Source organism: Podarcis pityusensis (assembly GCF_964106645.2).
Source record: "Podarcis pityusensis genome assembly, chromosome: 7".
Lineage (NCBI taxonomy): Eukaryota > Metazoa > Chordata > Lepidosauria > Squamata > Lacertidae > Podarcis > Podarcis pityusensis.
In genome coordinates this window covers 13,534,560-13,558,352 of record NC_138031.1, presented here as the reverse complement: position 1 = coordinate 13,558,352, position 23,793 = coordinate 13,534,560, and the positions used below count along the sequence as shown (strand labels likewise).

General features: G+C 48.7%; 1 protein-coding gene across 1 annotated transcript; it reads left to right on the top strand.

Moving 5' to 3' along the window:
* The first annotated feature begins 3,986 nt into the window (after window positions 1-3,986).
* TRIB1 (tribbles pseudokinase 1) lies at window positions 3,987-20,515 on the top strand. The gene is made up of 3 exons (XM_081012736.1): window positions 3,987-4,627; window positions 8,207-8,499; window positions 16,313-20,515. Exons 1-3 carry the CDS (start codon window positions 4,235-4,237, stop codon window positions 16,779-16,781), a joined length of 1,155 nt encoding a protein of 384 aa, XP_080868862.1. The 5' UTR covers window positions 3,987-4,234; the 3' UTR covers window positions 16,782-20,515.
* The last annotated feature ends 3,278 nt before the right edge of the window (window positions 20,516-23,793 follow it).

Sequence of the window (23,793 nt, the reverse complement as noted above, 5' to 3'; positions counted from 1 at the left end):
TCGTCCTTCCTTAGGGAAGACTGGGCTGGTGGCACAGACGACCAACATCCTCCTGCAGATCGCCAGCTCTAGGCTTGTTGAGACCTTGGATCTTGCCTGGCATGTTTCCATCTGGGGGGCTGGGGAGGGGAAAGGCTGCGTATCAGAGAAAGGTGGCACATGCAGCTCTGTGTGCCTTCGCTTCCCATCCAAGCACATGGTTAGCGCTATAAAAATATTAATAGGAGTTGCAGATTACTCACTGGGTTGCTGTGAGGTCAAACAAGACAAAGCACTCAGTGCGGTGACAAACAGCGATCGTAAAACGATGGCAAAGCTCTGACAGCCTCTGCCTACCTCTTCTATCAGCGGAGCAGATTGTGCAGCTTACGTGTTGAACCCAGTGGCATTGAGCCCCCTTAACAGGATTTCCCCACCCCCTAAGCACTGAAATTGCTGCTGGCTGTGTCTGTGACCAAGTACCTCACGCAGCTATCTGCTATCTGCGTGCCCCAGATAGCTGGGGCTGCCTGTGGGCCTCAGGGCCAAATCCAGGCTGACAATTATTAGGTTCACCCACCTGCACCTGCCAACCCATAGATAAAAGAGGCGTATGACTGTTGGCTGTGAGTTGCTGGCAGCCCCTAAGGACCTAGTTCTCACTGAGTTTGCAGGTGACAGGTAATTGAATGCTCCAGACAAAAAGAGAAACCCCCACCCAAGCAGGTCAGGGAAACCTTTTGCTTCACATCTAGTTTCCTATGTGCATAGATGGGGCATCATCCTGAATTGCAGAGTTGGAAAGGATATAATAATAGTAATAATTTTAATATTTATACCCCACCCATCTGGCTGGGTTGCCCCAGCGACTCTGGGTGGCTTCCAACACGTTAATAACAACCACCTGATCCAGTACCAAAAAAAAGTCACAGTAACTCTAAAATAAACAACTTGTATCAAATTAAAGCAATATTCAATAATCCATTAGAATCTAATAGCAAACAGAAACATTAGAGATCAGTAAATAATAATTAAACAGTTTACACCCATCAATTACAGTAAATAATTATAGTAAGCTATAAATAAAAATAATGGCAAGTCACAGTGCATAAAATACCACAAAACATACGACAGGATCCGACTGAGAAACAAGGACACACAACTTGCGTAATTTTTTTAAAAAATCACTGAAAGTATCCCAAGGCTCATATAGTCCAACGTCCTGCAAGGAAGATGGAGAGTCTCACCAACTTACAAAATAGTCCATTCCACTGTCAAACAGCTCACCTGAAGAGTGAGTCTGAGCTTGCCGTTTGAAGTGGTACAAAAAAGGTAAAGGACCCCTGGATGGTTAAGTCCAGCCAAAGGCAACTAAGGGGTTGCAGCGCTCCTCTCACTTTCAGGCCGAGGGAGCCAGCGTTTGTCCACAGACAGCTTTCTGGGTCATGTAGCCAGCAGGACTAAACCGCTTCTGGCGCAATGGGACAGCATGACAGAAACCAGAGTACATGGAAATGCCGTTTACCCTCCCGCTGGAGCGGTACCTATTTATCTACTTGCACTGGCGTGCTTTTGAACTGCTAGGTTGGCAGGAGCTGGGACAGAGCAACGGACAGCGCTCACCCCGTCATGGGGATTCAAACCACTGACCTTCCGATCGGCAAGCCCAAGAGGCTCAGTGCTTTAGACCACAGTGGTACACTTCAGATACTGGATGACCACTTTGGTGAGAGATCTTGGCCCCAGTGCAGGCCTCAGTAATTGGCAGACCTGCAGAGGTTCCTGTACACCACCAACTCTCACCAGCCCCAGCCAGGTCAGGGGTAGTGGGAATTATAGTTCACCCACATCTGGAGGTCTACAGTTTCTGCAGCCCTGCCCTAATGTCGACCCCTGTAACAGTGCAGAGAATCTGCTTTGCATGCAGAAGGTCCCAGGTTCAAATTCCGGCATCTCCCAAGTCCCACTTGAAATTCTGGAGAGTTGTTGCCAGTCTGTGTAGACAGTTGCTAAACAGTAATTATTACTATTATTTACTTATATGTCGCCCATCTGGCTGGCTTGCCCCCAGCCACTCTGGGAGGCTTCCAACAAATGAACAACATTAAGCACAGTAAAACACCAAACATTTGAAAAATTCCCTATGCACGTTAGAACCACAGAATTCTAGTTGGTTGGGGTCCTGAGGGTCATCTAGTCCAACCCCCTGCAACGCAGGAACCTTTTTGCCCAGCGTAGGGCTCGAACCCACAACCCTGAGTATTAAGAGTCTCACACTGTACCAACTGAGCCGCCTATGTAGTTGCTGAACGACGAGGCTGGAAGACCCAGAAATGATGCACTTTGAAAGAAAAGGCGAGTGGCTGAGAAAGCATTTGCAGAACCTTTTCCTGGTGTCATCATGTAGGGAAGCAGCAAATGGAACCCCCAGGATATCCTCCTTGAACAAATGCAGTTCTTGTTTTTAGTGTTCAGATGCATTAATGGGACTGATATGCTATGAGTCATCCAGCACAAGGCATTGCATGTGCTTCTTAAAATACACTGAAAGTAGCGCATGGCAAGCTGGCCACTGGCCTTGCGGTTTGCATATCTCTTTGGAGATCTCTAAAAGTACCTGTATTCCTGGAACATATGATTCTGCGGATGGTGACCTCAAGCAGTAAATTTGCCTCTAGAATCAGCAGATGGTACTGATTGCATCTGGCACTTAGCGGATGATCTGCCCTACAAATTGCTTACTATTCAAGGCTCGATATTGCAGGTTTGTGTGTGTAAATAATAGCACATTGAGTATTTTCTTCTTCCTGTGGTGGCTGGGATGCCTGAACCATCTCTAGACAATATATGTTGGTCCTGGCTGCTTTTCTCCAGCTGGTGGTTTGTCTGAAGAATGATTATAGATGTAGTCCAAATCAACAAATCATTTCAGCGCATCCAGTTTGTACTATTTGCAAGGAATGGTTGCAGTTTTAAGTCACATGGGACGAACGCTGTTGAGTTGAGGGAATTCTCAAAAACCAAACTGCAGCAAATTTTGCATTTCTCCAGATTTTGCTATGCAAAAGGCTCCAACCAGGGAATCTGTAGGAAAATGAATATTGCTAGGTAAAGGGTGCATAGGGCTGCATATAGAGGTGAAAATGACATGCAAAAACATTAGGGGGAAATTGCTTGCAAAAGTAATGTGCCTATGGGGCAAAATCGCATGCAAAAATGGATACATTTTGCATTAAAATGCTGGTGCGTTTTCATAGGGGCTTTTTTGAATAAAACGAATTCCCAAAGTGATGTGCAAATGTCCATCTGGATAGCTCAGTTGGTTAAGAGTGTGGTGCTGATGACGCCAAGGTTGCAGGTTCGATTCCCTGCGCTTATTCCTGCATTGCAGGGGTTTGGACTGGAGATGTTTTTCGGGTTTCCCTTCCAACTTTGCAGTTCTCCCTTTCTATTATTCATGGCTGAATGTGGAGAACTGAGTTTAAGACTGGGAAAACGTGGGGGGAATGGGTGGCCGTGGTGGGATGACGACACGAGACTGACGAGACTTCCCCTCCAGAGCAGCCGGCGGCTTCTCGCACCCATCGCAAGTCGCACTCGGGGCCCGAATGCAACGTCGGGGAAGGCTGCTGCCTTTGAGCGTTTCTTCCACTGCTCTCCAACTTTTCCCAGCTTGATCGGGGGGGACTTGAACCCCGATCTCCCAGCCCAGGGCTCTAACCTCCACCCCGCGCCGTACTGAAGCGCCCCGGTGCGCCCCAGGCGAGTGACAAAGGCGCTCTCTCTCTCCTCGCGGGTTCTTCACGTTGCTTGGCTGGAGATCGCTCGGCTCTCTTCCCTTTTTTACTCGCTCCGTCGGCTGCAGCCGTGCTGAATGGGGCCGAGGCCGCCAATGGGAGGCCGGGCTCCCCGAGGCCCCGCCCGCTTCCCCTTGCGTCACGGGGAACTTTGATGAGCTCCCGGGAGTTTGGCCGCGCTGCCGGCAGATGGTGAGCGGAGGGGCGCGCCTGCACTTGCGGCCGGGCGCTCTCCGTCGAGGGAGCAGGAGGGGATGCGCGCCAGGCTGCTGGACGGCATTGCACAAGCCTCGGCCGGGAGCGCTGCTTCCCTCGGAGCGGAGGAGGTCGCCTGAATCAGCCGCAGAAGGACAACTAATTGGGCAGCAGCAGCAGCAGCCGGAGCCGCTTTCCTTGGCCGCCTTGTTCCCGGCTTCGCGCGCCACACCGCGCTCGGATCGCCGCCGCCCGCCAGCTCCATGAGCCGCCAGCTCGAGCCCCGCAGCCCCGCCGTGCTCCTGCACCCGCCGGCAGCCGGCGCGGGAGGCCCTCGCTGCCGGTGCGCGCCCGCCAAGCGGCTCCTGCTGCACGACGGCGCCGAGGACGCGCCGCCCGCCGCCAAGTGCGCTCGCCTCGCCGTCGACTGCTCCAGCGCGGCGGCGCCCCACGATTGCTTCAGCGCGCCCGGATCGCCTTGCGGGCCGGTCTCTCCGGCCCCCGGAGGTGGCGGCTCGGTTGCGGGCACCCCCGGAGGGAACGGCAGCGCGCAGGGCCCCAGCCTGGTCGCCGGTTACCTCTTGTTGCCCCTGCCCGACCGGGATCACGTCTCCAGGGCGCTCGACATCAACACCGGACGCGAGCTGCGCTGCAAGGTAAGCGCCGCCGCGGACGCTTCGGACGGGCGTCCGACCCTTTCGTCGTGTTTGGGGGGAGCCCCCTCTGCGCCTTGGAAAGCGCGGGGACCGGCCAGCCTCGGCCGCGCCGTCGGCGATTGCGCTCGGAAGGAAGGAAGCAAGCTCCATTGAGTAAACTTCAGTGGAACTTGGCTACCTTGAGGAAAGCGTGCGTAATAGCCTTGAAAATCCGGTGTTTTCACACGCGAGCCGAATCGGGTCTTCTGAATCAGAATCTCGGGTTTAAGTGGCGCGTGGATAGGGACTCTTGTGCGCGAGGTGGAAGGTTGGGGGCAGAATTTGAAACAACACGGATTGGTGACCCACTGGCAAGCTCATAGGCTCCACACGTTCCTGGAATTCCCGTGATCCGAAAGGATGTGGATGCCTAGACGCGCTTTCTCGCGAGTCAGTGCCATTGAGCGTGGTTTGGGCTTCTTTCCGAGTAAACGCGTGTAAGAATGGGCTTGTGAAGGGAAATAAGATCGTAGTGGGCGCTGGATTTATGTGATGAAGCAGGCAAATATCTGCAAAACATGATGTAGACGAATTAGGTCGGGGCTGCAATGAGCCGGCAGAACTTTGCAACCTTAGGCTTGCAGAGGAGATTGTGTTCTTTTTGTGGAGATCCGTGCAGACACCAGGGCTGGATTTCTCCGCGTTCGGGTTTTTTTTGGGTGGGGGGGCGGGTTGGAAGCCATCTGGAAAGATTCCCCCCACTTGACAAAGAAGGGTTAAGTTTCTCCTCCGTCATCCTCCTCTGTTTTCCGCTTCCCTCCTGCAGAATAGTACGCAAGCAGGAATTGGCTGAGACTAGCAGAGCTTTCCAAGTTTTCCATGAGGTGTCCTCAGCTCTTTAAATAAAACGCGCACACTCACACTGTCCTTGAATATTTCCCCAGTCTCTTTGAGCAGGGCTGTAGCTGGAGAGATGGGGTTTACTGCTGCCACCTGCTGTTTGCGGGCTCTCTCATAGGAGGTGCAGTTGTGGAGACCTGGACGGCCTTCCCGCACTTGCTCGCTCTGCAGCAAACCCATTAAAATAAATGAGATGGTTCTGGAGCAAGTCCTTGGATGATTGCAGCACTTAATAGTTGCATAGCCTGGAACAAGCGAGATGCGTTTTATTTCATCTTCAAACTGAGGGAGGCAAGCTTTTGAGTTACACAGGTCTCTTCGACAGATTTTAGAAAATATGAAAGGACAAGATTTGGTACAGGGCAGATGACGGAAGTGGGGGAGGGAAGGAGGCAGGAATTAACATGGGGAGAATAATCATGTATTTCACTTACCCCTATTTAGGCTTTGTTAAGCGGCAGGGGACAGAGAAAATGTGCCAAAGGTTTCAGTGGATATTGCATGCCAAATTAGTAGCGACACAGCTTAGTTTGCTGCTCCTTGGTTTACTTTATCGTAGCAGTTCTGACCTATTTCTGCTTGTCAAAGCACCCAGGAGGTCGGGCTGCGAGGATCTTTTAATCGAGCTTTGCAAGCAGCCCCACAGATCTCCCCCAAGTAGGGAATATCTTTCCAATGGAATAGCTCAACCAGGCCATTGGTAGGCTGGTTGTGACTGGACTCACCGGTTTAAGGATTGCTGCGAATTGTAGCTCAGTGGAAGCTAAGCCTCAGTACCTAGAATACAGTGGTGCCCCGCAAGACGAATGCCTCGCAAGACGGAAAACTTGCTAGACGAAAGAGTTTTCCGTTTTGGAGGTGCTTCGCAAAACGAATCTCCTATGGGCTTGCTTCGCAAGACGAAAATGTCTTGCGAGTTCCTGCAGGTTTTTTTTTCCTCCCCCCCCTTTTCCTAAGCCGCTAATAGCGCTAATCCGCTAATCCGTCAATGGGCTTGCTTCGCAAGACGAAAAAACCGCTAGACGAAGAGACTCACAGAACGGATTCTTTTCGTCTTGCGAGGCACCACTGTAATTTGAGGGAAAGAATGTGCTTTAAATGTGTGATCTGTATGCAGCCTGGCATAAACACCTCTGTGATACTAGAGCAATAATGCAGCCATCAGAGCCAATAGCCACTGATGGATACTTTAGTTGAGATTCCTGCATTGCAGGGGCTTGGACCAGATTACCCCTTCCAACTGATTCGGTGACTTAACTTTCCGTACACTTATCATCTGCAGTAACTGGAGACAGCTGAAATGACATGGAGCGAGCTGGGGACAGGGAGTTAAGTTGGGCAGGGAGGAGAGGACGATGGGGCTCCCACGGTGAGGAGTCTCTTGCCGGGTTGCCTGGACTGGAATGATGACACTGTGTGTACGTCACAGTTTCCAGTCAGGCCTAGGATGTGAGTAACCCAGCAGAGCCCTTGCAGGTCACCCGGAGAACATGCCCAAAGTCTTGCAAAACATCTGTGAATAAAGCATGAGAGAGGCTTTTAATCCTCTCCTTCCCTTGCTCAGAGTTTGGCATGCTCCGAAATGGGAGCTCGGTCGCCATCGCCTTTGTCTGAATCACCGCAGACAGATTGGAGGGTGGAGGGTTTTAAATGCTCCTCTCTTTCTCTCTCTCTCTTTCCCACTGCATACCCAGAGGTACTTTTTCAGGGCTGGCAGAGAAGCCTCAGGAACTGAGCTCACATGTAACTTGGGCGCTTTGCTTTCAGGAGGTTTCTGGCAGGGTGCCCGGCTTGGTGCTGGTGCTGAAAATGGGGTTTCCTTTCTCTTCAGTAATTGTGAGTGTGCAGAACTAGGAATTGGCCGGCGTTTCAAGCTGGCGTGGGACAGAAAGGGGTGTGGCTATGCAAATGCCTTGGGTCTGGGGATAATACTACTTTGTGGGTTTCCCCAAACTTGAGTTTCCAACTGGCTTTGGACTACAACTCCCATCATCCCTAGCTAGCAGGACCAGTGGTCAGGGATGATGGGAATTGTAGTCCAAAAACAGCTGGAGGACCCAAGTTTAGGAAACCCTGGTCTAGATGAGTTCAGCCTTCTGATTCCATCAGCAGCCAACCAGATGTCTCTGGCTGGGCACACCTCTTTCCAGTAACAATTCCAGATATACGGCCACTCCCAAGTGGAAGCTCTCCAGTTCTTCTGGCTGGTGGTTGTTGATATGCATGCCATGGTCCATGAATTTATCAGCACGCAAACCCTTGTGCATTCTAAATACATTTCATTGAAATCCATTTATCTCAACAGACACCATTAAGAAAATGTGTAATTCTTTTTTTTTTTTTAATCACCCTCCCAACTTCCCGTTCTCTGCCCCTTTTAAACAGCATATCATTCCTCCTTCTCTGCAATTTATGCTCCCTGTTCCCTCTTTGATTTCTAATGCTTTAAAACAGGGAGAGGGGAACCTTTGGCCCTCCCGAGGTTGCTGAACTACAACTCCCATCAGCCATGGCCAGCAGTCAAGGAGGATGGGAGTTGTAGTCCCACAACACCTGGAAGGCTGCAAGTTTTCCACTGCTGCTTGAAGGCGATGAATGTTTCAAGCTATGCCCATCCGCTTAGATTTTCTTGGTATGAAAACCCCTTTGGCAAATCCGCGTTCTCTAACCACAGCTCTCCCCTTGGCCCTCTTTTTCCAGGTCTTCCCCCTCAAACACTACCAGGACAAGATCCGACCTTACATCCAGCTGCCGTCGCACAGAAACATCACCGGGATCGTGGAAGTGATTCTCGGGGAGACGAAAGCCTACGTCTTCTTCGATAAGGACTTTGGCGATATGCATTCCTACGTCAGGAGCTGCAAGCGTCTTCCAGAGCAGGAGGCGGCCAGGCTCTTCAAGCAAATCGTCTCGGCGGTTGCCCACTGCCACCAGTCCGCCATTGTGCTGGGGGACCTCAAACTCAGGAAATTCGTGTTTTCTAGTGAAGAAAGGTGAGCAAGGGGTTCGTGGTTGTCTTAAAGTTCCCCATACGCTCTGAAGAGAGCTCTTTCTTCAGCTTAGTTTGGGTGGAGGGCAAAAAAGCCAGGGCTTTGCGGGGGAAGGGGCATTCCTTGGTGGTAGAACATTTGCTTTGCATGCAGAAGGTCCCAGGTTCAAGACCCAGCGTCTCAAGGTGTTGCTGGGGGCATCCCTCGCTTGGAAACCCGTTGCTTGTCAGTACTGAGCTAGGAGGATCAGATGCCTCACTCGTCAAACATATGCCAGATTCCTGCATTCTCTCTATTCGCACCCCTCTGCTCTGTAGCTGGTGGTTGCAAGGCCAGGTTTGGCCCACTGGCTGCAAGTTGCGTACCTGTATGGGCATAGAAGCCTCTTTAGGTTAGAAGGTTTGACTGGTCTATTGAGCTGAAGGTAGTTTTGGTGGCAGCCAAGTCGTCATAGGACTCAGCTACACAACTGCAAGTGAAACGTTTTAAAGGCATTGCAAACTGCAATATACAAATGTGACACTAGATGGTGAAAGTGAGCTATGCAGAATTGGATGTATTTTTAAAAACGTTTCAAAATAAAGCGTTTTCATGCGGTTTTTTATATGTGTGTAGGTTCCACCATCGTATTCTCTTTTTCGCTATACATCTTTGTGTGCACAATGTCTTAGAGTGCTTCCTTTATAATAAGATACATCAGGTGTTGTGGGAATCCCCGCTTCCATCTGTCCCAGCCGGGGAGCCTGGTGATCCGGAGTGATGGCAGTTGTTGCCTGGCAACATACAGAGGCCACCACATTGGCTGCTGCAAGTGTCACTATCACATTAATCTGTGCAACAACCCTGTAGTTTTATACCCAAAATAAAAACGGGAGCATACTCAAGCCAGTTGATTTGTGTATACGACAGTCAAGAGATCTGAACTTTGGACTTCCTGGTTCAAAGCGCACCTTCTTTGCCTTTGCACCACATTAGTTATGTTATATAAACATCTGTCTTGTTTCTGTCAAGGGATCCAGAGTATTATTTTACTGTATGTCTGCCTAGTGTGATTTTGATTCTGTGCTCAGCAGCTAAAGCAAATTGACGCCCCAGACAGTTACTGTGTGCAGTGGGCTAACTGAGTTGTTCTTTGGATCTTGGCCTCTTAGGGGCTGTTCTTTACCGTAACTCAATGAATTTGTTATTTGTGGTACATCCTGCCGTCCAGGGAAATCGTGGAATTGTAGAGTTGGGAGGGATCATCTAGTCCAGGCATGGCCAAACTTGGCCCTCCAGATGTTTTGGGACTACAATTCTCATCATCCCTGACCACTGGTCCTGTTAGCTAGGGATGGTGGGAGTTGTGGTCCCAAAACATCTGGAGGGCCAGGTTTGGCCATGCCTGATCTAACCCCTGCCTACAATGCAGGAATAGGCAAGTATCTCATGGGGGGATCCAACTTGCAACCTTGACATCATCAGCACCATGCTCTAACCAGCTGAGCTATCCATCTGCCAGAGTAGTGTGCCAAGTCTTCCAGCTTTAGATGGGGACCGCCAAGCTTCCGACAATTTTATTTAGGTGTGGGAGAAAACATACATTCCATCATGTATGCAGATGGCACGTACCGAAGTCGGGGATTTCTTTGCCAAATCCTGATTTCCCAATCTGCATGCCTGCGATGAAATTAAATCTTGCATGGTGTTTGTGGACGATGCATTACCTCGTGGCACCCCTTTGTAGGGAGGTTTCCATCTGTGAAGTTGCTCCTAAACTGCTTCCTTTGCAAGCAAAGGAATACTGATCAGGACTGAAAGGGTGCTTTCTCAAGTTCGACCCATAACCGAGAGCTCCACTGAACTCAGCTGGACTTAAACCGTGTAGAATCCGAAAAGCTTTGTCTTGATTTTGTTGAGGATCCGGGTGGGTCATTGGTTCAGGTGCGCGGAGACTGGCTCAGCTGGTTTGTGGGTTGCGCTGGGTCATGTGTTACTCCAGGTCTCATTGAATTTACAGGGCAAGGTGTCTGGCAGGACGGCAGCAAATTACACCTTGGTGTAATTCCTAAGTATTGCATATTCAAATGGTTTACATTTGGGCACGGACAGTGAATGAGAATTGTGTTGGCTGGAGGTGGTGAAGCGAGAGAAATGGGTTGCAGTTGGCACAGTGTGTACTTGCGATGAATTGTTCAAGGCAGTACTGATATTCAAGAGTCAAGCTATGCAGTCCAGATCCCATGGGTCTGATGCTGACACAACGCTGGCACTCTCAGAACAATGGTTGGGGGTGAGCCTCATCAAAGTGCAACTCCTGTGCCCTCAGTCCAACACAGATTCCTCCCCCCACCCTCCTTTCCCTAGAGCATGGATTTCCATTGCATTTGAACAGGCATGTAGTTAACTATCCAGGGTTGGCCAGGGGTTGTGTTATTGCCGTTGTCACGTGACACAACCTACTGGAAGCAGAGACACGGCTGAGATTACTCTCAGTCCCATGATTGTCCAATTACCCATAGCTGTACATATGCTCAGCCACACCTGCATATATGGGAGGGATTTGTATGGGGTCGGTGGGGGAGAACCAGTATTAGAAACTCCGATATATATGTGTGTGTGTGTGTGTGTGTGTGTGTATCAAAAAAAATATTGATTTTCCAAAATTTATAAACAAACAAACAAAAATCTGAACTGTAATTATTCCACTCTTAATAACATTGTTACGTGACTTCCTCAAATCCCCCTGGCTGAGTTTCAATATATATCATTGTAACAGTTTTCCAAAACAAATTTCTCATAAAATTTACTTAATCAATTAACGTCTTTCTTTCTTTTCATATTAAAGTTAAACATGTTATTCTATAACATCACATATTTAAATCCTGAGCCTATCTGGTGTTTGCATGTATTTCTATTTAAATTATCTTAGCATATTTAACTAAATAGTCTTTGAATTTCCTCCATTCCTCCTGGTACTCCTTCTCCTTCTGGTCGCAGACTCTTCCGGTGAGGTTGGCTCGCTCCGAAAAGTCCATCATCTTTATAGAAACTCCGATATATAAGCTAGGCGCCAAATAGCTGCTTAAACCAGGGTTATAGTTGCCAGAACACAATGCCCAGTTGCCATTTTGGGACCAGGCGGCTCAAACGTTGTATTTTTCAACATGACTTTTCAGCTCCTGAAATTCATTCTGATTGTGCAGATAAAATTAGAAGGGGTAGGAATCTGCAGGACGTGTCATTCGCGCGCGAAAAACGGTCAGGATCCAAGGATCCCCAGGCACGCACTTCCAGATGGAGGAGATGTTGGGTGCCTTCACTTAGTGGCGAGTGGCCAATAGCCAGGTGCAAAATGCGCCTGGCGAATTTCTAACGCTGGAGAGAGAGCACATCTTGCTCAGCCTTGCAATCCGTACCTGGTTGGTTTTGCTCTGCTTCTTTTTGCAGACCTGGCGTAGTGTTGTCCACAGGATTGCTGCAGTTTTTGCTGTGTATATACAGACTGTAGGAAGGGGTCGACTGTTTAAAGGTGATGCAAGAAGCATGGAGCCTCATCTCTCTGTCTCTGTGTTATAAATATATATGCATGCAGCTGAAAATGAGGAGCAGAGGATGCTGCTGCTAAAGTGTTGGCAGGTTTTGCAAAACTCTTTGAAGATAACCTGCAGTTGGGTGTTATGTGGGCAGCCCGGAATAGGTGTGAAACTCCAGCCCATTTGAACTCTGTGGGAGTTCTGCTTTTGACATCAGCAGAAACTGTTTCACACTTGAGGGCTGCAATCCACGCATTACTTTGAAGTGATGCCATAGTCAGCTGTTGGATCTTAGGGAGTGTGCAAATTGCAGCCTGCGTTGGGGTGATGTTTATGACTGTGCATCATTCTGATGGTTTCTTCTTCTTCGTAAAGGTGGCTGTTAAGCTCCCGTAGGTTTTGGTTCTCCTGCGTTTCAAACATATAACCCCTGGATTCTCTGATCTGCTTCAAGGCACCCCACACAGCAACCTCCAAACAGATGGGAGAATCTGCTCCTGGACAGGAATAAGGAAGTTTCAGTTCAGCCTGGCAGAGCAGTTCCTGAAGGACAGCTTGTTTGCAAGGCTCCTTTTTGCATTCAATTTGCCCACATTGCTTTCTTGGTACAGAATATCACGTCTTTCCTGTGTGCAAGGCCATCTAAAGGAGGCTTGAGACGCAGGGAGCGAGCTTCTAGCCATTTTGGAGGCTTCCAGCCACTGTACGAAAGAGGTGACGGTTGCATTTCATAAGTTCTGATTTCGTACAGCCGCCCCACAATAAACACCACAGTAAATCTAGGAAAACAGGAAGCTGACTTATACTCAGTACTGTCTACACTGACTGGCAGCAGCTGTCCAGGATTTCAGGCAGGGTGTCGCCCCCCCCCCCGGCACGCTAACTGGAGATGCTGGGAATTGAATCTGGGGGCTTCTGCACGCAATCTAGTTTAGTTTGCTTGGAGGGAGGGGGCGTGAAATTGCAGAGCGAGGAACTTTGAGAGATAATTGTTAAGTTTTTATACCTGTTGGAAGCCACCCAGATTATTATTATTGTTATTATTATTATTTATTAATGCTAATTGGTTTAGTTTTTACTTTAAAAACGTCAATGGGCATGGAGGGATAGGCAGGTGCAACAACACAAATTTGTTTTCTGCTTTTTTAAAAAAAGATGAGTAGTGAGTGTAATTTTTTTTTTTTTTTTGAGGGGTCGAAAGGACCTAGTAATCTATTGCAGGGCTTGGCATCCACCCTAGGAAGCGAGTTCAAATTGTGTGCCCTGTGTGCCAATCAACTGCAGAGCAGACAGTGGATTTTCTTTCTTTTTTAAAAAAAAAACAACCCGCTCTGATCTTCTTATTCATGGAAGTGCTGAGCGTGGGCATTATGGGGTGGCTGGAATGATCAAAACGCCACAAACGGAGCCTGCATTTTCACCCAGTGTGTCCCCTTGCCCACCTACCCCCACAAAAAGTGAAACTGGGTCACGCATTCTGCTCCCAAGTCATCAGGTACGAACCATCGCCCTGGTGAGCAAAAATCGAGACTGGAGCCTTGTAGCCAAATAATTCTCTGCCCTCCCCGCTTGCAGATTTATAGTTTTGCAGCAGAAAGGACAAGTTGTCCTGTAGAGAAAAGCAACCCCCCCAACAAGCGCTAGCCAAAATAGCAGCTTGCATCCAGTGCTGCGAATTTGGAAACCGAAGCGTTGCGCAGGGAGCGTATCATGTGCTTCCCTGTTTGGTAATCAGAGGGTTAAGCAATTAGCCTGGCAAGCACAGGTGCAGAGTTTGGATGCTCCGCCAGGCAGTGGGAGGGCAGGCAAGGGTAGGTTGAGTCATATTTTCCGCTTAGAAAACCATCCGGTGGAGTTGTGGCCGGTGGGGAGGGAGGGGAGAGGAATCTTTTGCATTAGAGGACAGGAAGGTCACCCTGAGGACAGCGAGCAAATCAATGCATTTTACAGGCCAACAAAACTGTAAGGAAGGCTTACTGAGCAGGGAGCCCTGCAGGAGCCAGACAATATCTAACCAACTTAACGTAAGAAACGGCAACTTAAATGGTGAAAAGCTCTGGGAAATGGGGTGTTTGCTTAATAGCAGGGTATATACCCTGCAAGGCCTGTTTGTATGTATGTGTGTGTGTTTGTGTGTGTGGTGTCAATGCATATCTGAGCCCAAAGTGTTGTGACTATATCAGGAACAAAAGGGATGTGGGTTTTGGCTGCGATCCACGAACCAGTTAAGGCTTGACGTCACTGGGGCTCAGCTGGCTTCAGCCCAGGATCTCTGCCCTGTGAATTTGGCATCGTCGCACTGACATCCTCAAGGCCGGAGCAATCGAGCAATGCTCTTGTAGAATCGGAGATTCAGAAGGGGCCATGTGGGGCGTCTGGTCCAACCCCCTGCAATGCAGGAACCTTTTGCTCGAACCCACAACCCCGAGAGCACGAGTCTCATGCTTAACCTACCAAGCTGTGTCACCTGAGTGCTGGCATCTAGGCGACAGCTACATGTGTGGATAGACTTGATGGGAGCATCGGGTCTGCATTGACGGTGGTCCATTCAGACACGCATACCATCAGTGGTTGTGGCAGTCACAGAGTGATGTCTGTGAGTGTCTTCGCAGTGTGTTTCTCTGATATATTATTTGCCCAGGGAAATTGCCCTGCACCGTTGAAGTGAGATTGTGGTCCTGGGTGGCTCGGTTGTCTCATGGTGTTGACATCAGGAACTATATTCCCGTCCAGCTCATTCCTTCACGTGCATAAATAATCTCTCCTCTCCCGGAGCGTGTGACTTGTCTCAGTCAAAAAGCCTTGCCTTTGTATTTTCATTTGGTGGGTGATCATGAAAGTTCTGGCTGTGGTCTGTGATCTGAGGCGTCCCATTCATCATAGCCTGAGTCACTTCTTGATGCTACAGTCAACCGATGATGAGCACAACATGCAGAAACCTTTCCGCAGCGGTTTGTGTGTAATGGTTTCTGATCGGTGGAGGCTGCAAACCTAAGCTCACTTACCCTGGGAGTAACCCTCACTGAGTTCCATAGGACTTAATTCTGAATACACAGAATTAGATCCTTAATCTAAAAGTTTTGAGCATGTCTTCCATTTTTGGTACAGGTCGTGGATACAACATAAAGGCAAAGGGACCCCTGACCATTAGGTCCAGTCGTGGCCAACTCTGGGGTTGCGGCGCTCATCTCGCTTTATTGGCCAAGGGAGCCAGCATACAGCTTCCGGGTCATGTGGCCAGCATGACTAAGCCACTTCTGAGCAGCGCACAGAAACACTGTTTACCTTCCCTCCAGAGTGGTACCTATTTATCTACTTGCACTTGATGTGCTTTCAAACTGCTAGGTTGGCAGGAGCAGGGACCGAGCAACTGGAGCTCACCCCGTCGTGGGGATTCAAACCGCTGACCTTCCAATCGGCAAGCCCTAGGCTCTGTGGTTTAACCCACAGCGCCACCCGTGTCTCAGGATACAACATAGTTGCTGTCATTTGGAAAGGGGGCGGTTCTTATCTCCAGGATGTGACGAAACTGTTTGCCAATTCCCTACACTTGCCATTCTTGAGGAACTGGCTCTTGGTTATGTTATCATCCCTGACCTGACTCTGGTTCACGTATTTTGAGATCTGATAGGTTCAGAGAAGCGTAGAGCAATGCAGGAATCTCAGCTGAAACCTCCATATCCAACCTCTGCTTAAAAACATACAATGAAGGAGTCCACCATGCCTTCCTTGTGTTTCTGTCCTTGTCTTGTGACCCATTTTGCTCGCCCTCGTGTGGAAAAATGACTAGGGAAGTTTGTATGTCAATTTAGCCAACTCTGCATAGCTTATCCGTTTTTCTGGCCACTGTTCTTTTGTTGGGATTTCCTCATTCTTCCATCCTTGTGCTATCAAGACTCTTGCCGCTGTTGTAGCATACATAAATAAATTCTTTGTTTTTCTTGGCAGGTCTTGTCCTACAATCCCTAACAAAAATGCTTCTGATTTTTTTACAAATGTCATTTTAAACACTTTTTTCAATTCATTATATATCATTTCCCAAAATTTTTTAACTTCTCTACATTCCCACCACATATGATAAAAAGTCCCTTCAGTATTGCCTATACTGACTGGAAGCAGCTGTCCAAGGTTTCAGACAGCAGACTGTCCCAGCCCTACCGGGACATCTCTGGGATTGAAACTGGGAGCTCCTGCATGCAATGATACCATTCCTGCCCCCTTCCCCCGGTCAACTTTCCTCCTCTGTGCCAGTTCCTGGCATTGCTTGGTAACTGATGCTTTTCCTCTTTCCTCTTCTCCAGGACACAGCTCCGGCTCGAAAGCTTGGAGGACACGCACATCATCAAAGGGGAGGACGATGCCTTGTCGGACAAACACGGCTGCCCAGCCTACGTCAGCCCAGAGATCCTTAACACGATGGGGACTTATTCCGGCAAGTCGGCTGACGTCTGGAGCTTAGGAGTCATGCTGTACACCCTCCTCGTGGGACGTTACCCCTTCCATGACTCGGACCCTACTGCCCTCTTTTCTAAAATCCGGCGCGGACAGTTCTGCATTCCGGACCACGTCTCTCCCAAAGCCCGTTGCCTTATCCGAAGCCTGCTCAGGAGGGAGCCCTCCGAGAGACTCGCAGCTCCAGAAATCTTGCTCCATCCTTGGTTTGACTCTGTTTTGGAATCAGGTTATGCCAACCAGGACATGAGAGCCTCCGATCAGGTTGTTCCGGAGAAATCCAGCGAGGACGATGACATTAGCTCCTTCTTTTGCTAGCTCTGGGTTTTTGCCTCGGGGGACAAGAAGCCTCTCACACTCTCGTGCAGTCTTTAATTTCCACCCTCTCTCTTCGTTTTCTGTGGTCCTTCCCAAAAATCGAGCTGTGGTCAGAACAGTAGTACCCTTGCAAGTAGGAGATTGGCATCCATCGCCTGCTTCACGAATTCCCATTTGAATCCCTGTGGGACTTACTCTGGAGCAAATGGACTTTTGCAAAATGCGCCTCAGCCTGGGACTTCTAGGCTGTGACTTTTAAAGTTTGCTCTGAACTTCAGTGGGAATTTTACATACAGGGCTGTCTGGAATAAGCAGTCTGAAGTTTGCAATCTTTGTTGGCTGGTTTTTTAAGAAAAAGCAAAACCTTGTAGCTTCTTGGTTCCATGTTCAGATGCACACAGCCTTGTTCTGCAGGCAAGGTTATATTGTTGTAGAAACTACAGAAGGGCCAACTGGATTGCTCTGTCTCTCATCCATCAAAGTGACAGGGCTCTGGCCTGCCTTAGATTACAGAATCTCCTCACTGGTGATGTAAGAGAGAATGCAGGCACAGTTCTTGAAGTGCTAGGCAGGGGGCTTGTGATAGTCACGGTGCAAAAAATAATAATCAACCAGATTGTCTATTTTTATAGCTAAGATTATCTAACTGGTTTTGAGCTTGCGTCTCCTGACATGTGAGAATCACCCCCTTCTGCCTCCAGTTTGCCAGTTCCTTTTCTTAGCTGTGTTTCAAAGTTTGCTTGGCTTGAAACCCATTTGACTCTTTTCAGCCCTCCAGGAGGCGATTAACCTGGAATTACTTGGTTTATCAAATTTTCCTTTCCCCCCATTCAAAATCTGAACCTCAACTAAACTGTAGCTCGTTGGCTTTTCGACAGAGCTGTAACGGCTTTGTGCTATCCAAGGTGAGGATAAATCAGGCAGCTGTAGAAGTTGGCCGTGCATCTTGTGGGATGAATTGGGCTCCTCTCTGAATTCTTGGGACTTTAATGGTTTGGGGTGGACTTGGGTCGACAGGCACAGGGGGTTGGGTGCCTTTGCACCAGAATTGTTTTGCTTTGGAATACGGGGGCTCTTAAAACAATGAGGATTTTTGCCATTGGTTTGAACGTCAGACCACCCCGTTCCTAACCCATTATCAGCCTAAACCAGGAATGTCTGTTTGATTGATGAGATCAGGACTGTTGGTGCCTCCTGAACTGCCACAAAAGCCCCTACAACCTTGGAGTCCCCTGTCTCTTGTGTGACGGTGCAGGTAGCAAATCTTGTCTTTCTGTCTCCAAATGCTTCCACATCTGATTTCCCTTGGAGCCAATTCTTTAGCAGACTTTAGGACTCTTCCTTAAGGGGAGCAGTTCACAGATTTCTTCCTTATAGGTGAGGTTTCCTTTTGACATTCTCTCCCTTTGGCCCTATTCCTCCTCCTCTGCCATGCCTGTTCTAAGGAGGTGTGTAAGCCTTTACGAAGGGTTACGGAAAACCTGAATTGGCCAGCTAGCCCCCCCCCCCAAAAAAAGCCCTCTGCCAGATGTGTCTTAGCCATAAAATGGGGTGCACTTGTTAGGTGATGCAATACTGCTGCTGGCACCTGCGTACATAGCCTTATAATCTTGGAAGGCAGAGCACCGCTGTGCCCATTTCGCAGATGGGGATGCTGAAGGCAAACAGGTGGAGGTAGGGACCTGCCCAAGGCTTAGTGGGACTTCATCTTCCCATCTGATCAGGAACTTTCTGGTCCGACATTGAACTAACCGACCGCATTGCCTCATTGCGTAAGACAAGAAAAGGAGGAATTGTGGTTTGCATTCTCAAAACAGCTCCCTGGCATCTCCAGTGAAAAGCGTACCTATGTAGCATAAGGGGAACTTCATATTCTGCCCTCCCATCAGCCAGTGGTCAAGCATGATGGGAGTTGTAGTCCAGCAACAACACAGCCCCACCCCATGGGTCTGGAGGTATTTATTCCCGAGCCCCTGCTAGCAGTTGGAGGAGACGTTGCTGGCTCAGATGCAGCAATCTCCTTGACTGGGTTGATGAATGTGTCCTCCGTTGAGTGCTAGAATTGGTCCTTGGTGGGTGCAGATTTAAAGCTTACTTCTGGCCTTGGTGTTGCATCTGCCTGAGCTCTAAACCATCGGTGAGAAAACCTGTGGTTCTCCTCCAGTTGGACTAGAATTCCCATCATTCCTGGCCATTGACTATGCCGGCCTGGGGTGGTGTGAGTTGGAGTCCATCAGCTATCTGAAGGGACACAGGTCTTCCTCATCCTTGCTATAAAACATGACATTTTTGGTTTCTGAGGCAAATGATCCGAAGGAACTTGCCTGGCGCTCCTGTGTGAAGGTGTCTCTCCAAAAGTAGCCCAGTATATCTATCTGAATGCCAAAGCACCAGCCCAGAGTGTCCCAACCTGAACCTGAGAGGCAAATAGAAGCCCGATCTTATTACATATACCGAAACAACGTTTGTGTTGGCAGTGTGTGGGCTCTGCTCTCTGATGCCTTGCACCACTCTTTTGTACAAGAAGGAAAACAAAAACAAATCCTCATTTCGGTAAGCCTCTAAACAATGTCCTCACCTTCCCATTAGGCTGTAATCTCCCTCTGGAAATCTCTTCCCCTTATTAAATGTTCATGTACCACTGGCGGTCATTGGTGGTGGTTGTTTTTTGTATCTCCAATTCTGGTGGAATAATGAATACACTTGAATAAGCATTTGCTTCCTGGATGCGGTAATGAACTTCCTCCTGACAAAGACGACTGCTCCGGTTTGTGCAAATAGGTACTTGCCCCGGGGTGAGCTGGAAATCACCCAGAGAACTAGAGAGGGAAACTTTTGTTCATTTGGGAGACTGTTGGTTCTCCTTTCTCAGAGGCGGTTGGTGTGCCCTGTGGAAAAATGTGTGGGTCAACAGGCTAGGAAACAGCTTTGTGGATTAACATCTCTTGTTGACTGGCTTGCAAGGGTGTGTGTGTGTGTGTGTGTGTGTGTGTAAACACACGCCAACCAGGTTTTGTTTGAAAAATACTTTTATCCCATATCTGAAACTGATGTATTCATCAGCATCGGGGATATGCTACCAGCAAACTACCTTTACCTTTCAAGGAACTCTGGGAAATGTATTTCTGCTGGGCTAGTCTCATGGGACTACAGTTCCCAGAATTCTTCATGGGGAAAAGCTGGTTGGATATGCCTGTTTAGCCCAGAATTCAAAGTACCAAATGTGGACGTTGCTTAAGACTCCTACTATTTCTTAAGGCTTAGCTTTGTCAAAAGGGTGGAGCCACTGTGCTCTTGTGATCTGTTTATACCTTCCCACATAATGTCTTGCCATCTTCTGATTGGTTTTGTGTTTTCTTAATGACTGTAGAGGTGTGTGTGAGTGTCCTAAAACCCGAGGTGTCAAAAGAGCATTTAAATGTGAATTAATGGCTGGCAATACTAACTTGATAGAATCAAGAGAATTAGAGGTGAAACTTTAATTTTGGACCTTGATTGCACTAAAGCTCTTGTGATTGTTTTAATATATTTGTATCTGTGATACAGTTGTTGTTGTTTTTTTAAAAAAGAAAAAAATATCCACAAACTTGCCTATGAATCTGTATATATTGGTAGGTACCTGCTAATAACACTATGTTGGATGTTTGTAAATAATGTACATATTTGAAAATCGACATGATGATGTTGGAGAATTCCTGTACAAAAAGGTTTAATAAATCTGGTTTCATAACAAATACTTGTCTTTCTCTTCCTTTAAGTTCCAGGGTTATAGTCTAGACTAGAGGCAAATGAGGCCCTCACTTTGGGGAAGCTAAATCGGATCTGGGTCTGGTCAGTGCATAAACAGCATTTGGTTCCATTCTGGAATAATAATAAATAATAATAATAATAATAATTAATTTATTATTTATACCCCGCCCATCTAGCTGGGCTTCCCCAGCCAGAAAAATATTAAAATACTGTAATACATCAAACATTAAAAGCTTCCCTAAACAGGGCTGCCTTCAGATGTCTTCTAAAAGTCTGGTAGTTGTTGTTCTCTTTGACATCTGGTGGGAGGGCATTCCACAGGGCAGGTGCCACTACCAAGAAGGCCCTCTGCCTGGTTCCCTGTAACTTGGCTTCTCACAGTGAGGGAACTGCCGGAAGGCCCTCGGTGCTGGACCTCAGTGTCTGGGTAGAACGATGGGGGTCGAGACGCTCCTTCAGATATACTGGACTGAGGCCGTTTGATGGAGAAGTAAATGGACAAAATATATATATATATGAATGTGTATGTACCACCTCATTGTCCAGGAAACTGGGAATTTGGCCAGTTGTCTTTAATATACACAGACCAAACAAAATCTCCTCCATTGCTAGGAGAGAAGCCACCTAGCTGGTCCACAAACTTAGGGGAAGGTGTATACAAGAACGCATGCAACTTAAATGCAAAATATTTGTGCAGTTGTGAAAGGAAGAAAAGCCCACAGAAGCAGAACAGAACAGGCTTGCAAATGAGGGCAGGCAAAATGGGCACAAGCTGGAAGTCAGTTGAGTCATCCAACCAATTTCTTCTCACCACATGTGAAGTGGGGACAGATATCAAAAGGACCGCCTGCTTGAACCTTCCTTAAGATCAGGAACCCCCAACCTGCGGCCCTCCAGATGTTTTGGCCTACAACTCCCATTATCCCTAGCTAACAGGACCAATGGTCAGGGATGATGGGAATTGTAGTCCAAAACATCTGGAGGGCCGAAGGTTGGGGATGCCTGCTTAAGATCTTCAGAGGTCCTTGAATGCCCCTGTGTTCTGGAGGCGAATGGTAGCCTCATTGTTGGTGTCCATCTCTGGACGATTCACCAACTGTCTGGGTTCATCGTATTTGTGGGATTGAATCATAGAATCTTAGAGTTGGAAGGGATCTCACGGGTCATCTAGTCCAACCTCCTGCAATGCAGGAATCTCAGCTAAAGCATCCATGACAGATGGCCATCCAACCTCTGTTTAAAAACCTCCAAGGAAGGAGAGTTCACCACCTCTCGTGGGCATCTGTTCCACTGCCGAACAGCTCTTACTGTCAGTGTCTGTGTGAGTGTCTGAGGGCCCTGCTCCTTCCTGCCACTTACCATCTGGCCCGGGGCGGGGCCTGAAGCCTCATAAGGACTGCTGCGCTCTGCTGCCCAGGAGGACTCTCCTGTGTGAGTGTCTGGGGGCCCTGCTCCTTCCTGCTACTTACCACCTGGCCCAGGGCAGGGCCTGACGGGCCTCACTAGGACAGTTGCTGTTACTGCTGGAGGGGTGCAGAGCGCTTTTAAAATGTTTTTAAAAATTTTCTTTTGAATTTTTAGTAAGTGGGGTGGGGTGGGGGTGGGATGGATGTTTATTGGGCCTGGGAATTTGTTTGATTTTATGTTTTTGTAATTTTTACTGGTTTTTTGTGTTTTTTTTGTTTTTTTTTAAGGTGTTATTTTGTTCTTAAGGGGAGGGGTCAGGGCTGCCGGGGAGTGGGTCCCAGCCAACAAAATGTTCCACAGGGCGGGGATGCACTGGGACAACCGATCTCAGTGATCACGGGTAGGAGGAGGAGTTATGCTAAGACCAGACCATGTCATTACAGAGGAGGCAGGTTTAGTCGTTGTCTGAGGACTATCCCTGCCTCCGGGTCTGGTCCTGACCGGATGGATACTAGAATCAGCAAGGGATACCCACATGACCTGAAGGTGCTGCTGTGCAATGCCAGGTCAATGATTCATAAGACCACTGCCATCCATGACTTGATCATGGATGGAGGACTTGACCTGGCATGTGTGACAGAGACTTGGTTGGATGAAGCAGATGGGCCTGTCCTTGCCGCTGCTTGTCCACCAGGTTTCTCTTACGCACAGCAACCCAGGTCATGTGGGCGGGGAGGGGGGGTTGCAGTGATTTTTAGGAAGTCATTAGTTTGCACCAGGCGTCCTATTGGGAAGACCCAGTTTTCCGAGTGCATGTTCTGGAAGCTGGGCAATAGGGGCAGTACAGGATTCCTTTTGGTGTACCGACCTCCCCGCTGCACCAAGGATTCCCTGCCCGAGCTGCTTCAGGTTGTGGCGGATGTTCTCCTGGAGACACCTAGCTTGGTTGTCCTAGGGGATTTTAACATCCATGCCGACACGACCTTACAAGGGGCTGCTCGGGACTTCGTGGAAAGCATGGCCTCCATGGGGCTGTCCCTGAATAAGTCTGGCCCAACCCATAGCCGTGGACATGCCTTGGACCTGGTGTTTACCTCTATGGATGTTGGTGATCTGACACTAAGTAAAAGCGAAACGAAAGAAGTGCCATGGTCAGATCACTTCCTGGTGCAACTGGACTTCTCTGCGACCCATCCCCTCTGCAGGGAGGTGGGACCAATTCGGATGGTCCGCCCCCGCTACTTAATGGATCCAAATGGTTTCCAGAGAGTGGTAGGGGATGCTTTATCCCATGTTGATGGCCTTTCAGCCGATTCCCTGGTGGCCCGCTGGAATGTGGAGTTAACCAGGGCTATTGACTGTTTGGCTCCGAAGCGCCCTCTCCGATTGCATGGAGCCCGGACAGCCCCGTGGTTTTCCACGGATCTGAGGGCAATGAAACAATCGTTGAGACGGCTAGAGCGCCGGTGGCGGATAACTCATTCCGAATCTGACCGGACACAGGTTAGAGCTCAACGTCGAGCCTACCGAGTGGCGATAGCGACGGCGAAGAAGACTTTCTTCGCCGCCTCTATTGCATCTGCAGAAAACAGCAGCAGGAGACTTTTTCAGGTGGTTCACAATTTAGCGGAACCACCTGCGACATCTGGGCCCAGTACGGGCCACATGATCTCCTGCAATGATTTTGCAAAGTTTTTTGCAGATAAAATCACTCAGATTCGGGAAGAAGTAGACTCCACCGTGGGAGCAGGGCCAGGGTGGGAGAGTGCTAGAGTCCTGTCTAGTCAAGTTGCGTGGGATCAATTCCAACCTGTTACCTCCAAGGATGTGGACAGGCTGCTTGGACGAGTGAAGC

Excerpts from the sequence above, each read along its gene's own strand:
- TRIB1 (XM_081012736.1), top strand. The coding sequence starts at position 4,235 with ATGAGCCGCCAGCTCGAGCCCCGCAGCCCCGCCGTGCTCCTGCACCCG. Across the intron at positions 4,628-8,206 it reads GACGCGAGCTGCGCTGCAAG|GTCTTCCCCCTCAAACACTA; the intron begins GTAAGCGCCGCC and ends CTCTTTTTCCAG. Across the intron at positions 8,500-16,312 it reads GTGTTTTCTAGTGAAGAAAG|GACACAGCTCCGGCTCGAAA; the intron begins GTGAGCAAGGGG and ends CCTCTTCTCCAG.